Source organism: Poecilia reticulata, chromosome 16 (assembly GCF_904066995.2).
Source record: "Poecilia reticulata chromosome 16, P_reticulata-male-v2, whole genome shotgun sequence".
NCBI classification, from domain to species: Eukaryota; Metazoa; Chordata; class Actinopteri; order Cyprinodontiformes; family Poeciliidae; genus Poecilia; species Poecilia reticulata.
Window position 1 is genome coordinate 16,777,806 of NC_088845.1, and position 12,684 is coordinate 16,790,489.

The 12,684-nt window shown below is 38.6% G+C and overlaps 2 protein-coding genes across 6 annotated transcripts; both read right to left on the minus strand.

Moving 5' to 3' along the window:
* Positions 1–8,976, minus strand: crot (carnitine O-octanoyltransferase). Of its 3 annotated transcripts, none has more exons than XR_014084022.1 (17): positions 8,788–8,976; positions 7,823–7,946; positions 7,043–7,167; positions 6,781–6,962; positions 6,550–6,674; positions 6,364–6,472; positions 5,881–5,974; positions 5,637–5,762; positions 5,462–5,563; positions 4,470–4,553; positions 4,286–4,393; positions 4,071–4,201; positions 3,861–3,984; positions 3,548–3,626; positions 2,533–2,626; positions 1,876–2,048; positions 1–1,773 (listed from the first exon to the last, which is right to left on the minus strand). XR_014084022.1 is itself a non-coding variant. In XM_008431650.3 (17 exons), exons 1-17 carry the CDS (start codon positions 8,944–8,946, stop codon positions 1,653–1,655), a joined length of 2,007 nt encoding a protein of 668 aa, XP_008429872.1. In that variant the 5' UTR covers positions 8,947–8,975; the 3' UTR covers positions 1–1,652. The 3 variants fall into 3 exon arrangements, 2 of the variants coding, with proteins under 2 accessions (XP_008429872.1, XP_081453731.1); XM_008431650.3 differs by having other exon boundaries at positions 1,876–1,995; positions 8,788–8,975; XM_081597605.1 differs by lacking the exons at positions 1–1,773; positions 1,876–2,048; positions 2,533–2,626 and adding an exon at positions 2,663–3,379.
* A 1,173-nt stretch (positions 8,977–10,149) lies between these two features.
* Positions 10,150–12,684, minus strand: acbd7 (acyl-CoA binding domain containing 7). Of its 3 annotated transcripts, none has more exons than XM_008431651.3 (5): positions 12,536–12,684; positions 11,585–11,717; positions 10,852–10,969; positions 10,712–10,774; positions 10,150–10,521 (listed from the first exon to the last, which is right to left on the minus strand). In XM_008431651.3, the coding sequence occupies exons 2-5, from the start codon at positions 11,594–11,596 to the stop codon at positions 10,448–10,450; spliced, it is 267 nt and encodes an 88-aa protein (XP_008429873.1). In that variant the 5' UTR covers positions 11,597–11,717; positions 12,536–12,684; the 3' UTR covers positions 10,150–10,447. The 3 variants fall into 3 exon arrangements, with proteins under 3 accessions (XP_008429873.1, XP_008429876.1, XP_008429874.1); XM_008431654.3 differs by having other exon boundaries at positions 11,585–11,714; positions 12,536–12,635; XM_008431652.3 differs by having other exon boundaries at positions 11,585–11,767; positions 12,536–12,635.

The window sequence follows — 12,684 nt, forward strand, 5'->3', positions numbered from 1 at the left end:
CCATTTTGTCTTTGTGTGTTTACTTTGGGGACAAAGAAAAAGTCAAAGGATTCTCTCTTGGTTATTTCTCAAAAGACTTTTTACAACGTTTACATAATTAGCTTCCCCTTCCCCAATAAATGTGTTCAGAATTGAAACAATTCAATAGCTGTGGAATTTACAAAAGCATAAAGAATGCTGTTAACATCAAAAGTCTGGGACATTTCTCAGTAAAAACATTCAGCCTTTTGTTTGGTGTTCAAAGCAGTTGATATTTTAGATCAATAAACAAGGCAGCAGACATCTTAACGTAGCGTCATAGCGTCTTATTCTCAGATTTTTCCACATTTTGTCACATTTCAACCAGGGATCTGCAGCCTACGGCTTCTTTGACTTTCCACAAGGATTTTGGCTAAAAATAACACAACTAGGAATGCAAGTTATCAAGTTATCAATGAAAGAGTTAATCTAAAGTTGACATTTTATCGATCGACTGACGATTAATTGATAAGCAGCCAATTTCTTAACAAACTGAGCTTTCTCTCGTATCAAGAGGGCCAGCAGTCTTCATAACACGGCTATATTTTTCATGATTTATTCATTTTACTTCATGATTAAATACAACATTTATTAATAATCACAGATTGTCTTCATCCCAATGTCACTTCTTAAGTGTGGTTCTACAAACTAAGTACCGACAAAAGTACAAATGTGGGAACCGATATTTAACTTTGCATTTATGCACAACTTTGTCACAGGGAATCCCACTAAAATACATTCAAGTTTGTGGTTTTAACATGATAAAATGTGGTAAAGTTCAAATGTTGTAAAAACCATATTTGTTATGCATTTTCTTACATGCAGCAACACCGAAACACTGGAAGCCAAAGCTTTTGTGGAGCCTAAAAAGTTCTAAAAATGAACTATTTAAATTAATTTAATGAATCCCATCATAGATCAAAGGTGATGAATCCATTTGTTTATCATGAAGAGGTAGAGTCAGCTTGCATAATCACAGATCTGAGAATATTTAAAGAAGGCAAAGGTGTGGAACAGTCCATTTTAAGGCATCAATATTTTAAAATAATTCAGTGTACAGTGTCAGCAGAGAGACATTTTACATTAATGCCAGAATGCACCAGCTGCCCTTAACCTCAAACCAGCAGATTTCTTTATGAGTATCAGTGATTATTATGTTCATTTAATGAGCTGCTGTGGTTCATTAATAAGAATATTTAGACAAAACTCTGTTCAGATAAAGACTATTCCCTTCACAGCCAGAACTCTTTGTTTCGTATTTCAGAAAATTTGATTTCAACATGGAGGCTGATTCAGGGTCTGTCGGTAGAAGTCGCATTTAAACAGCTTTTCAAGGCTAAAAATGTTTTTTGTTGTTGCAACAATTACATACAAATCAACAAATTTCACATCAAATCTAGAAAGTTCAAAGAAATATATGTACACACAATATGAATCTATAACATAAATTAATGTCTACAAGGAATTTAAAAATACTACAATTAGTACAGCTCCTATACAGGAGCAGACTGCATTGATTTGCTCCTTTGCATTGATTTGCGCTGATCTAGCTGTCGGTTTAAACTCAGTCTGAGCTGCATGTGCAGAGAATAAAATTAAGAAATGATGATATCCTTCTGGTTTTGGAGAAGTACTTAAAGCTGAGCGGTGGTGGCCAGGTGAAGCATCTCATGCATGGAGCTGGAGAAGACGTTAAAGAGTGACGCTGCATCTGTCTCACGACAGGACTTCCACGCTGTGATGGAGATCACAATCCTACATGATGGGGAAAGTTGTTTTTTTATTAGAAGCTGCTACAACGTGCAGAAGAGGCAGTTTTACAAAGTGTTGAACTTCAACAGCACATTACATCTTCACCTGTCATCTCTGATGCGGTAAAAGAAACCGTAACCATGGTGAACCATCGGCGCCACCGCCCCCATTATTGTTGTGTAGCCCACCAGACTGGACGACAACACAAAGTTCCCACCGCCGCCACTGCAGACACAAACGCAGCAACCAAGGATCCAGTTTGAAATCCTGCTCTAGCTCTAAAGGACAAACCTGATTTTGATTTCTGTACTGTGAGCATTTAGGTGTAAATTCTCAAAGAACAAGAGTCAGAAAAATAAATAAAGTTGAGTGTTAAGTTGCAAAACAGAGATAAAGGGCAGCATTTAATGATTTAATGCATGATAAAAAGATTTGTGTGTTTTATATAATGCAATAAGCAAAAAACATTTAGAAATATTGAGCATACATCCATACTCAATATTTCTCTTATTCTTACTAAATTAGATAGGTACAATTTATTTCTTTTCATTTTCTTTTTCGCTTTAGTGACCTTTATTTGAAAGTGCTAAAATAGAACTTCCAACGCATTAGGTAATTGTAATGCATTGGAACCCTTAAATACCAAAATTAAATGACCTGTTTATTAAGTAGCAAACTTGATTTTGGGATGCATTTCTTGATTATAAACCAGTGCAACATCATTCGACTGCTGCAGCGAGAGAGAAGTGTGACCGGCAGTACCTCCTGGAGTAAAGCGGGTCAGAGAACAGCTCGGGGGTCGGACGTCCTTCTTCTTTAGCAATGAGATAAAGCCCAAGGAGATGTCTGTCAAAACCTGCAGCCAGAAACACAAACAGTGTGAAATATCGACACAAACGCGCATCAGGAGGTTTCGCATGCATGTTTTAAAGAGCGTGGATGGATTTCATCATCGACTCGGATCAAAATAAAACAATTTGTGAAAAAATATGTTTCATGGTCCTGTGCTTAAAAACGCAACCACTTCAGCAAAGGCTCCTCTAAACATCCTGCTGTTTGATGCTACAATATTTGCCACAACTTGCTTCACCTGTTGCAGCTCCTGAGAAAGTAACAGTGTTGTTTTAGTCAATCTCCTGCAAGGTCACATTTATTTATTTATTTATAAGTTTGGTTGCTCTGAAGTTTTAATCTGCTTCGGGTCTTACGGAGTTAAAATGATGACCGCTTAAAATGAAACTGAAGAGAAATATTGGTATTTATTAACTTAAAATATTAACACTGTTCTGGAAATGTTGGAATTGAAAATGAAACAAAAATTGATCATGAAAAAAGATTAAAACTCTAAAAATAATGAAATGAGTATCCAATTTCTGTTTAGAAATGATCAGATGAGACAAAAACATTCAACATGGAACAGAGTGGCGTACTTTACTGGGTCATTCTGGCTGATTTAAAAGAGCTTTAAAGGTACTGGTGCTTAAAATCATTTTTTATTCATCCATATCTACCTTAAAGAAAGGAACGAGGTCACACTTCTGTGAGAAGAAAGCTTCTGGGTGTGTAGGAATCATCAGCAAGAGTCAAAATATTTACTAATATCTAAGATCTGGAACAATGATAGAGGCTCTGGGATCAGATTGACAGATTTATGCTAATGTACAACATTTATCATTAAAATATTTAAAACCATAAGATGTTTTATGTCTCCCAAAAGCTGTGTTACATTTATCTAGAAATATCAGGCAATATATAGAAGAATATTTCACAAGCTCACCATTTCCATCTTGAGCCTCGGACATCAGCTTGTTGTGTTTATTGAAAGCTGAGAGCATGGCGGTCCTCCTGCCGTTCGCCTGGGAGAGAACAGCTCAGTTTTATTTACGAAGCGCTTCATAAAAAACAAAAACGCATCAAAACATACGATAAAACCCAAGAGAAGAAAAAGTCATAACTAGAGTTGTAAGTGTTCATCTGCATCAGAGGCCAGCACAATATCATTCTGACGGCTAGAAATGGCCCACAGTCCACAATTTGAGCCTCCTAGAGTTAAATCATTCAAACACTGATAAAGCAAAATGTCGAATTACATCACACGCAGGGTCCATCATGGCCTTGCACCAGCTCACAGCCTCCCGTGTGCAGGGCCGCATGGTCTCGGTCCTGGCGTGGTAAAACTTGCGTGTCGTTGCTGTCTCATAGCAGCTTCCTGGTCTGGGGAAAACATGAGCACACATTCAGAGTCCGATAGGTTTTAGTTTGAAGTAAAGCGAATAATCGTCAAAGTGTTGCTTGCGTACTTCTTGTGTAATCTGTGGTAAGCTAGCTGCATTGCCAGCTGGATAAAAGTGTCTGGATGCAACTTCTTCTGCTTGATGGCTGATTTTCCAAAAGCTGTGAAGGCGTAGCACACAAGCTGAAGGTCCTGGGTCTGAAACAACACAGAGTCTATAGTGATCCTCCTCTTTAATAAAATAAGTGCTTTTCCCCCCCATTAGGTTTTCCAAAGGCTCACAGACTCCAGATACTGCTGTTTGGCATGACAAATGTCACTGTGGGCTTTTTCATCCAGAGTAAACAGCAGCTCCTCGGGGAGGGGGATCTGCCTGACCGTGTCTGAGCCCTAAGCAGCAAACACACCAGGAGAAGTTATGAGAATGAGTTCAAATGTCCAGAACAGGAGAAACGTTAGTGTTTACCTTCCACTGTCCCTCTGTAGCTCTGATTTGCTGGTCAAGATACCAACACATTGACACCAGAACCATCGCATCATATGGTGCATGCTGCAAGACAAGTTCACAGGAAATACATAAATCTACAAGCCACACCTGGAACCTTCCTTCAGTCCCATCAGCTTCAACATGTTCTCCATGTTCAAGGGCCAGTATCATGTAAAACTGACTTTTTTTATATAACACTATAATGTTATTCCCTTCTTTCAGGCATGTTTGAGAAATTCTTTAATCCCCCATGGCAACCATTCAGCTGTGCAAAACGCCTGATTAGACCTAGCCCCACCCTCGAGATGCAGCTTCAGAGCTTTTGTCTCACAAGGCACCCCTCTATGGCAATTCTCCCACCCAGCTCCTTCAGACTAGCCAGCAGCAATTAGCAAACACCTGGTGGGACTGCACATCTGCTGAGCTCGTCAGTGCAATGCTGATAAAACGTTGTAAAGGGTTAATAGAGGAGCCATGTTGCGACGCCCTCCTGAAGATGGAGTTTCAGAAAGAGTAGGAGCTTTTAAAGAGACCCAATTTTAAAGAGTTAAATTACAATGTTACATTTATTTTAAAAGGCATGTTTGAGACATGTAGCATTTTTACAATTCTATTTAGTTGTGCTATAAAATGGCACTATGTGCCTAGAAACCACCAGATAAAACCAGATATCCAACTTCCCCCTATCCATCTGGCCCTTCATTCATCTCTGTCCCATGCATGCATTTATTCATTCATCAATCCCTCTGTCCCATCATCCATCCATTCATTCATTTATCAGTTCTGCTTTCAGAGGAGGGATGGATAAAGCGTTTAGAAAAAGGTACAGGCAACAAAAGTTTAGAAATAAATGTTTCCATACTCCTATTTTCCATTCTTAGCCAGGCCCAGATCACACAAAAACTAAATTGTAGGCTGTGTGGAAACTCTGCATTTAAACTTCTAAAAAAGAACCAAATATGAAAACCTACATCACAGGTGGATCCAAAAGTGCCGTCTGCAAAAGCGATTGAGTTGTAGGATTTATCCCCCCACCGGATGGTCGGGTTGCCTGTGAGGGCCGCCGCCGTCAGCTGAACAGAAAAGAGAAAACTCAGATCTCTTTCCTTGTTGTTAGGAAATAACTGAGATTTGAGCAGCACAGACATTTGTGTAGTTCTCCGGACTCGAGTAGGGTTTGGATTCGTCCAAGGAGATGACAAACAGGCTGCTCTGAATGGTCTCCAGAATCGTTTTATTGTGCGGGTCGATGCAAATTAGATGCTCTCTTGCCTAAAAATAAACACAGGAAATGCTGATCCTCAGTGATGCTTTGGTAACATGAGATTTTAGAGTGATGACCCATAATGTTGTTTATGTTATTGTCTCTTTAAACAACCAGGAGTCGAACCTTCGCCCAGCGAGTCCGCTCATCGGATGTGAGAGCGGAAACTCCGTCTCCCTCCGGCTCACCTTCGCAGCGCTCCTTCACAAAGATCAGCTGCCTACGCAAAACCAGACACATATTCACAACCAACTTAGATTCATCCATTTTAAATCTGTTCATTTCATAACGGAGTGCTCCATTTTGTGTTGCTGAAAATGCAGAATGTAGAATAATCTGAGGTTAAAACAAGGGAACAAATTTAGAAAAAGGCTGATTTTCTTCAATCCTAAACTAAAACATATTTCTTCAATTAATTTATTCAAGAAATAAAGTATTTAAATTATTTTAAAATCAATGAGATGCAGAAAAAAATGTGCCAGGGTAACAATCTTCAGATTGTAGTGACATTAAATAACCAAATAAATGGTTCAATAAACAAAAGAAGTTAATCAATATTGTTGGGCTCGATGGAGGATCTGTGCCTGGCGGTCTGTGTTTGCTTCCCACCTGAGGAGCTCTGGAGGACTGAGGATCTGTCCATCAAACAGTGCATCAAAAGTAAAAATCCGTCCGCGGCACATCACAACCAGGTGGGAAGGACACGGCCCCTCGCTCGCTGAGAAACATAATCAAATGAGCGGTGAAGACAGGGGTCAAAGGTTACGGGTGTGTCTGGAAGCTGCAGAGCTGCACCTGTCTTGAAGTAGTTATGAATGGTGTCCTTCTTCACTCCAGGAACCTTGCAGGTGCAGTAGAGCATCCTGAACTGATCCATGTCCAACAGGGTTTTCCCAGCTTTCTGGGGGGCGAGTCTCTCCCTGTCGGAAACGGAGTGAAAACAAATATCTGAGCAGAGAACGTTCTCAACACTAAACCAAAAAAAAAACAAAAACAAAAACGAGTGTATGTGTGAGCATGCCTTACGTGCGGAGCAGGTCCCAGTACTGCAACGTGTGCCATGTTATAATACTGGTCCTCTGCAGAGAACTTCCTTCAGCAGGAGGCCAGAAATGCTCCAAGTACGGCCCGGGACCGCCAAAGTTTACATTCAGCTGGGAGGGGATTCGGACCTCCAGGTAGGCTGTGTCTAACCACCACTCCTCCAGCTGAGGAAGCGTACACACATCGTTAGCTCACTTCTTAGTAAAGAAGACGTTATGTTAAGAGTCTATGTTCAGCTACAAACCCAGTTCCTCCTTTCTTTGGCTCTCTGCAGCAGTTTCTGGTGCAGCTCTTTTCCGACACCTTCTCTGAATTTCCTCACAATCTCCACTGTAGCTTTGAACTCTCCTTCTGATGCAAACGGATGAACTGAGAGAGAAATGAAAGAGAAAACAGTATTTAAAAAAACGTAACTTTTTTTTAACTGAGCATCTGAGTCTAGGATTATTTAATAACTAATTTCACAAGGTCATCTGAGTTTGTATTTAAACAGTGGAGGAAACAAGAAGAACCTGATAATTTTATCTCTTTTTAAACAGGGTGTACATGCAGGACAGTAAGTCCACACATTAACCTGCTGATAAGCCACCACTGGTTCATGGAAAACTGGGAACAGATATATTTTCACCTTTGTCACAGATGTAGAGGAGACTGATAAATATCATTATACTTTTCTATAGATTAGTAGTTCATTTATAGTTTAATTCAATTTTCACCCACACCCTCTCTGACTGGCATATCAGTCACTAACTGGATTTTCGTCTTGCATAATGTTTTCCCTGTGTGCACTATGACTTTGCATATAATACCTTTCACCAGCTGTGCTTACTGGGTGTGTTTCTACAACCCTAATAAGGTCACTTTGTTTATTTTAGTTGGTGTTAGTGCACTTCATAAAGCTCTACCTTTGTAGCTCTTAAAGGGGAAATGTGTGTTTACCAGGCATATAGTGTAATTTTACAGCAAACTCCCTGATTACTTTTTGAATACATAACATGCAATCTGGAGAGCACAGCCATCCCACCTGCATCTAGGTACTTAGAAAGGCTTCCCTCTAGTGGCGGTACAGGCAGGGGAGGCAGACTGTTCTGGTACTGAAAGGTCCGCTCAGGCAGAGTACCTGCTAATCGACTGGCCATTTCTTCTCTCTGCAACACAAATTAACATTACACTCTAACAAAGAGAAACTTGTTTTTTCCTCTCTGGTGTAAATGGATGACAGTAAACAGCACTGACCTCCTGCAACATCAGCGGGAGATCTGGAAACTAGGGAGGCACCGATGTGAAAATGTAGGCCCACATTTAATATTACCAACAACAGCCAATATATTGTGCATCCCTACTAGAAACACGATGCACGTCAATCACCCAAAAGGTCTCCAATTTAGAAGAAGAATTTGCTGCTCCAATTAGCTCATTTCAAAATACCATTTGTGTTCTTTATTAATTATTATTATCATCATCTATAATATCCTTTTATTAATACCTCCTAAGAACTGCTCAGTGGCAAAGTTAGTAGCACAGTAAGACAGTCCTTGGTTTGAATCCTGGATGGAGTCCTCTGAATGGAGATAAGCATAAATACTTGTAATTCCTTTATTTTATGCTGGATTCCTGAATTACATCTCCATTTGATGTGTTTAACTTTTTGGACAGATTAAATGATTCTGATCAGACTGAGTATCGCCAGGTCAAAAATCGGTACTGGCTCGAAAAACCTAATCGGTGCATCTTTATCTATTGCACCACTTCGTAAAATTGCATGTATCTACTTGTCTGCGGTAAGCATACCAGCTAATCAAATAAGTTGTAAAATTTAGCCTTGAGGTAAGAAAATAATCCATCAAAAACTTATTTTGGTTGTTATTGGAGCAACACAGTACCTAACAAGGAGCCTGATTCAGTCAGTCAGTCATGCAGTGAAGGCTAATGCTACAACATTTCGCAGCCAGAGCACTTAGCAATGATAAGCCTGAACAGGAAACTTACTGTTAGCTTAGCTTCTCCGGGATGCGTTGACTTTATTTTACAGCATCGATACCCGCATTTGGTTCCTGTCGACGGCGGACCGAGTGAAAGAAGCTCGCTGTGTTGTTGTCTACAGCTGCTGCTGAGGGACCAGACAACGTTGACCTTTATCCTACTCATTCTCTGAGCCAACTAACGGTGTGCCCAGCGCAACTGAGCCGTTTTTGTAAACCGGCTCATTGAAAAGAACGATGAGACACAACTTCTGAGGCCTCAAAACTCTGCTGCTGACAATCAGCCGCATTTTCAAAGAATACATACAAGAATTAACTCAAAGTCAATAAAGAAAATGCTGTTTGTAAATTAGGTAATATATTTGTCACACTGCTTAGAAGTATGCATGACTTAAAAAATATCGTATCCAAACGTTCACATTTAAAAAATGGCATTCTTATAATTAATATTATTCTACATAAACAGATATGCAAGCATAGTGGTCAGATCAAAACTTGAGGTAATTATGAAACCAGAAGTAATACTAAGTTAAGAGCTGCATGGGACAAGAATAAACCCAGATCTCTTGGTAAGATGAGCCAAATGATTGCATCCTAAAAAGGAGCCGGAAGTCCCACTACCAGTGACAGCGCTTGCTATCACTGGTGCGCACGCGCTTGTTGACAGAGACTACACTTTGGGATTTACCTTTTATTAATTAAATATGAGCAGCAAGTATAACCTAATATATTACAATAAATGGTCTAAAGCAAAAGAAATTGGAGTCAAAACATGGATTTAAAAAAAATTAGACCATGATAAATTTACATATACAGCAACTTTTGGCTCAGTTAAATCTGAATACTAGGTTAATACAAATAAACAATTGCAAGACCAAATTGATGGGACTAGAATAGTATGAAGGTAGTTGCTCATGTCAGCACCCTTGTTTTTTCAACCAAACTGACAGTTTGGATCTTGACTAAAGTATCAAACCACATTGCAGGTGATTTTATTCATGCAGAAAATATGAGAACTATTGGCTTGGCAGGACATTAAGAAGCTTTTGTTTTGTAACTGAAAGGGGAAATGATTTATACTTCTATGTGGAATATTTCTAAATACTCAATATGCATACAAATATCCCAAGTTATTAGATGCCAAAGTACTATTTATCCATTGTAACTTTATTTTATTCAATAGATTTTCCCCCTATTCCACTGCATTCTGATTTAACAGTGAAAGCTCAGAAACTTTGACTATATCAACTATAACAGGGATCAGACAGTGTAGTTGAATTGCTGCCTCTTGTGCTCATCTAGTGAAAAAAAGAAATCAATTCCATTAAAACTCAAATATAGTTCATGCAGTGAAAAAAAAAAAATCACAAAAAGAGCAAAGACGCATTTAATTTTCATTTATGTTAACATTTAATAGCATTTTTTTCTGTTTTGTTTTAATCCATGTTACAAATCAATGCAATGTATTAAAGTAAACCACAATCAGCAAAGATAAACTACTATGCATCTTTAAAGGTTATCAATTATATTAGTTTACAGTAAAATAATATAAAAAGCTAATAATTATTGCCTCCGAGAACAGAATGCAAACAGTAGCGCTGTCTCAGTAAATCAGCAAGTCTTTTTTTTTTTTGCATTAGTCTAACTTTATTAGATTCTTGCAAAGTTTACTGCCCATATTTGCCGAAAAGTTCCTTAGCATGCTTGATATAGGCAGCCATCGCATCCGCCTTGGACATTCCTGAAATAGAGGAGGGACAAATTAGTTACACTGAAAACAAAACGTAGCAGTATATTTCCGGTTAAGTATTTGCAACGAGATAGATTTATAATTCTACCTAGAATAAGTATTCTTTTCACATTACAACTACACACCTCAATGCATTTTTAAAATGGGATTTAATGGATGGACCAACACAAATACATGTTACCTTTCCTGGTTTCCCAAGCTTCCCACTTTGCTTTTCCTTTTGGGTCAGTTACCCCCGGTTTGTCTAAAGAAAGCACAAACAAAAGGAAAAAAAACATTGAAGAAAATGTTTATTTGGCTCACATAAACTAAGTCACATACCTATGTTAATGTCTCCAACCATGGCCTGTTTATACAGACTGTACAGGATCAGTATCTCATCATCCGTAGGCTTCGTTTTCAGATTCTTCACCTGGTCTGCCACTTTCTTGAACTCTTCCTGCAGATCCACAGACAGTCAGAGAGGACTTGGGAAACGCAGGGAAAGACTGCCAATATTTCATTAATAGTCAATTCAGAGCAATCTGAGAGTGTACAAGGAGCACAGGATGTAGAAATGTGCATGCTAATGAGTAACAGCCAACACGGATTTGTAGTCAAGCCACAAGGCAAAGTGAGGAAAACTGATTGTTGCACAAGTAGGAGTTAAACAAAGGGCTTTCTATTCAGGCCTCTGATGCTTTTGTGCTTGCTTGAATAATCTGCTTTACAAAAGATCTGGGACATGGCAGAACAGATAATTATGGTGCCCCTTTTAAGGAGAAATATAATCCCCACTCATGTTCCTGAAACCATGACAAACAGAGAATTGCATGTTGTAGTAAGGTATTCTTCTTTTAGCTCAAGCAGCTTTGAAGGCAGTAAATCCAGCTGCAGCATGAGGACCTCAGACCTAGAACATGAGCAGATCAGACAATATTTCCCTCTAACACAACGCTAGCGACATAAAGCTATCGCTACCAGAGTGGAAATAAGCAGCAGCTTCATGGCAGAATACCAATTAAACACACCTTACACAAAAATTAAATGCAGTCAGAGAAAGAGCGGGTTTTACCTCAACAGACATGTTGGTTGGTGCAGGACGGATAGCAGCTGAAGATTTTTATTCACTTTGTGAGCAGCTGTTGTAATTGCAAACACAGCTGACCGATGTGATACTTATGAGCCAGAGAAGCAGCAGCGGCCTGCTGAGGAAGAGGAGGAGGGTGAAGGGGCTGCAGAGCTCAGAGCTGATTGGCTGGAGGACAATGCAACACACAGCAAACACATGCACAAGGAAACATGACGACAAAAGCGGTTGGATCAAATATAATAATTGAAGTTAAACAGCATTTAATGCAATTTAACGGAAACTTTAATAACTGTGTAAAAACAGGAAAAATAACCACCTTTGGCCTACTTTTACTTTTGAATTTGGATATTGTTAAATACAATTAATCAGAAATACAATTATCATCAGACCTCACCTTTAACCAGCCACGATTAGATAATGCTTATCTAATCAGAATTGCATAACCTTCCCACAATAATAATTGTTTACCATAATCAATAGCATTTAAATGCGCATGTGCCAGGAGGACAGGGTGCCTCAGAAAGGTTGAATAGTATGAGCAAATTGGGATTATTTGTAATTAAAGACCTTTTAAAACCGATCTTATTTTAAATTTGGTAACCGAAATACAACATAAGCTAAAAATAATTAAATGTTTTAACTATTTAAAACATTTAACTATTTTCTGAACAGAAAGAAAAATGCATGTCTTATTCCTACACTCGTATTTGTAACTGAAACATAACTAAAAAATAATACGTTACTAGTTAATCTTCGTACACTCAAAACGTTTTTGTAACTGAAATATAACGGAAAGAAAGAATATATTACATATATATATGTAATATATAATCTTTAAGCTACACTCAAAGATTATGTGCACTGCTCCATATTTTACCAGCCAAAGAAAAAACAACACAAGTTTAAGTGTCTTTAAAACACATAAATACTTACAAAGATGTAAATTTTCTCAAGGACAAAAGAATACGTGCGCTCAGAATCTTCACTTTCCCCTAACTGCCTGAATTCTTGTTGGCATGGTAACAGGAGAGAAATGTGTCAAAGATAGTTTGTGGCTTAAAATTGCTCACTCGGTAATGTTT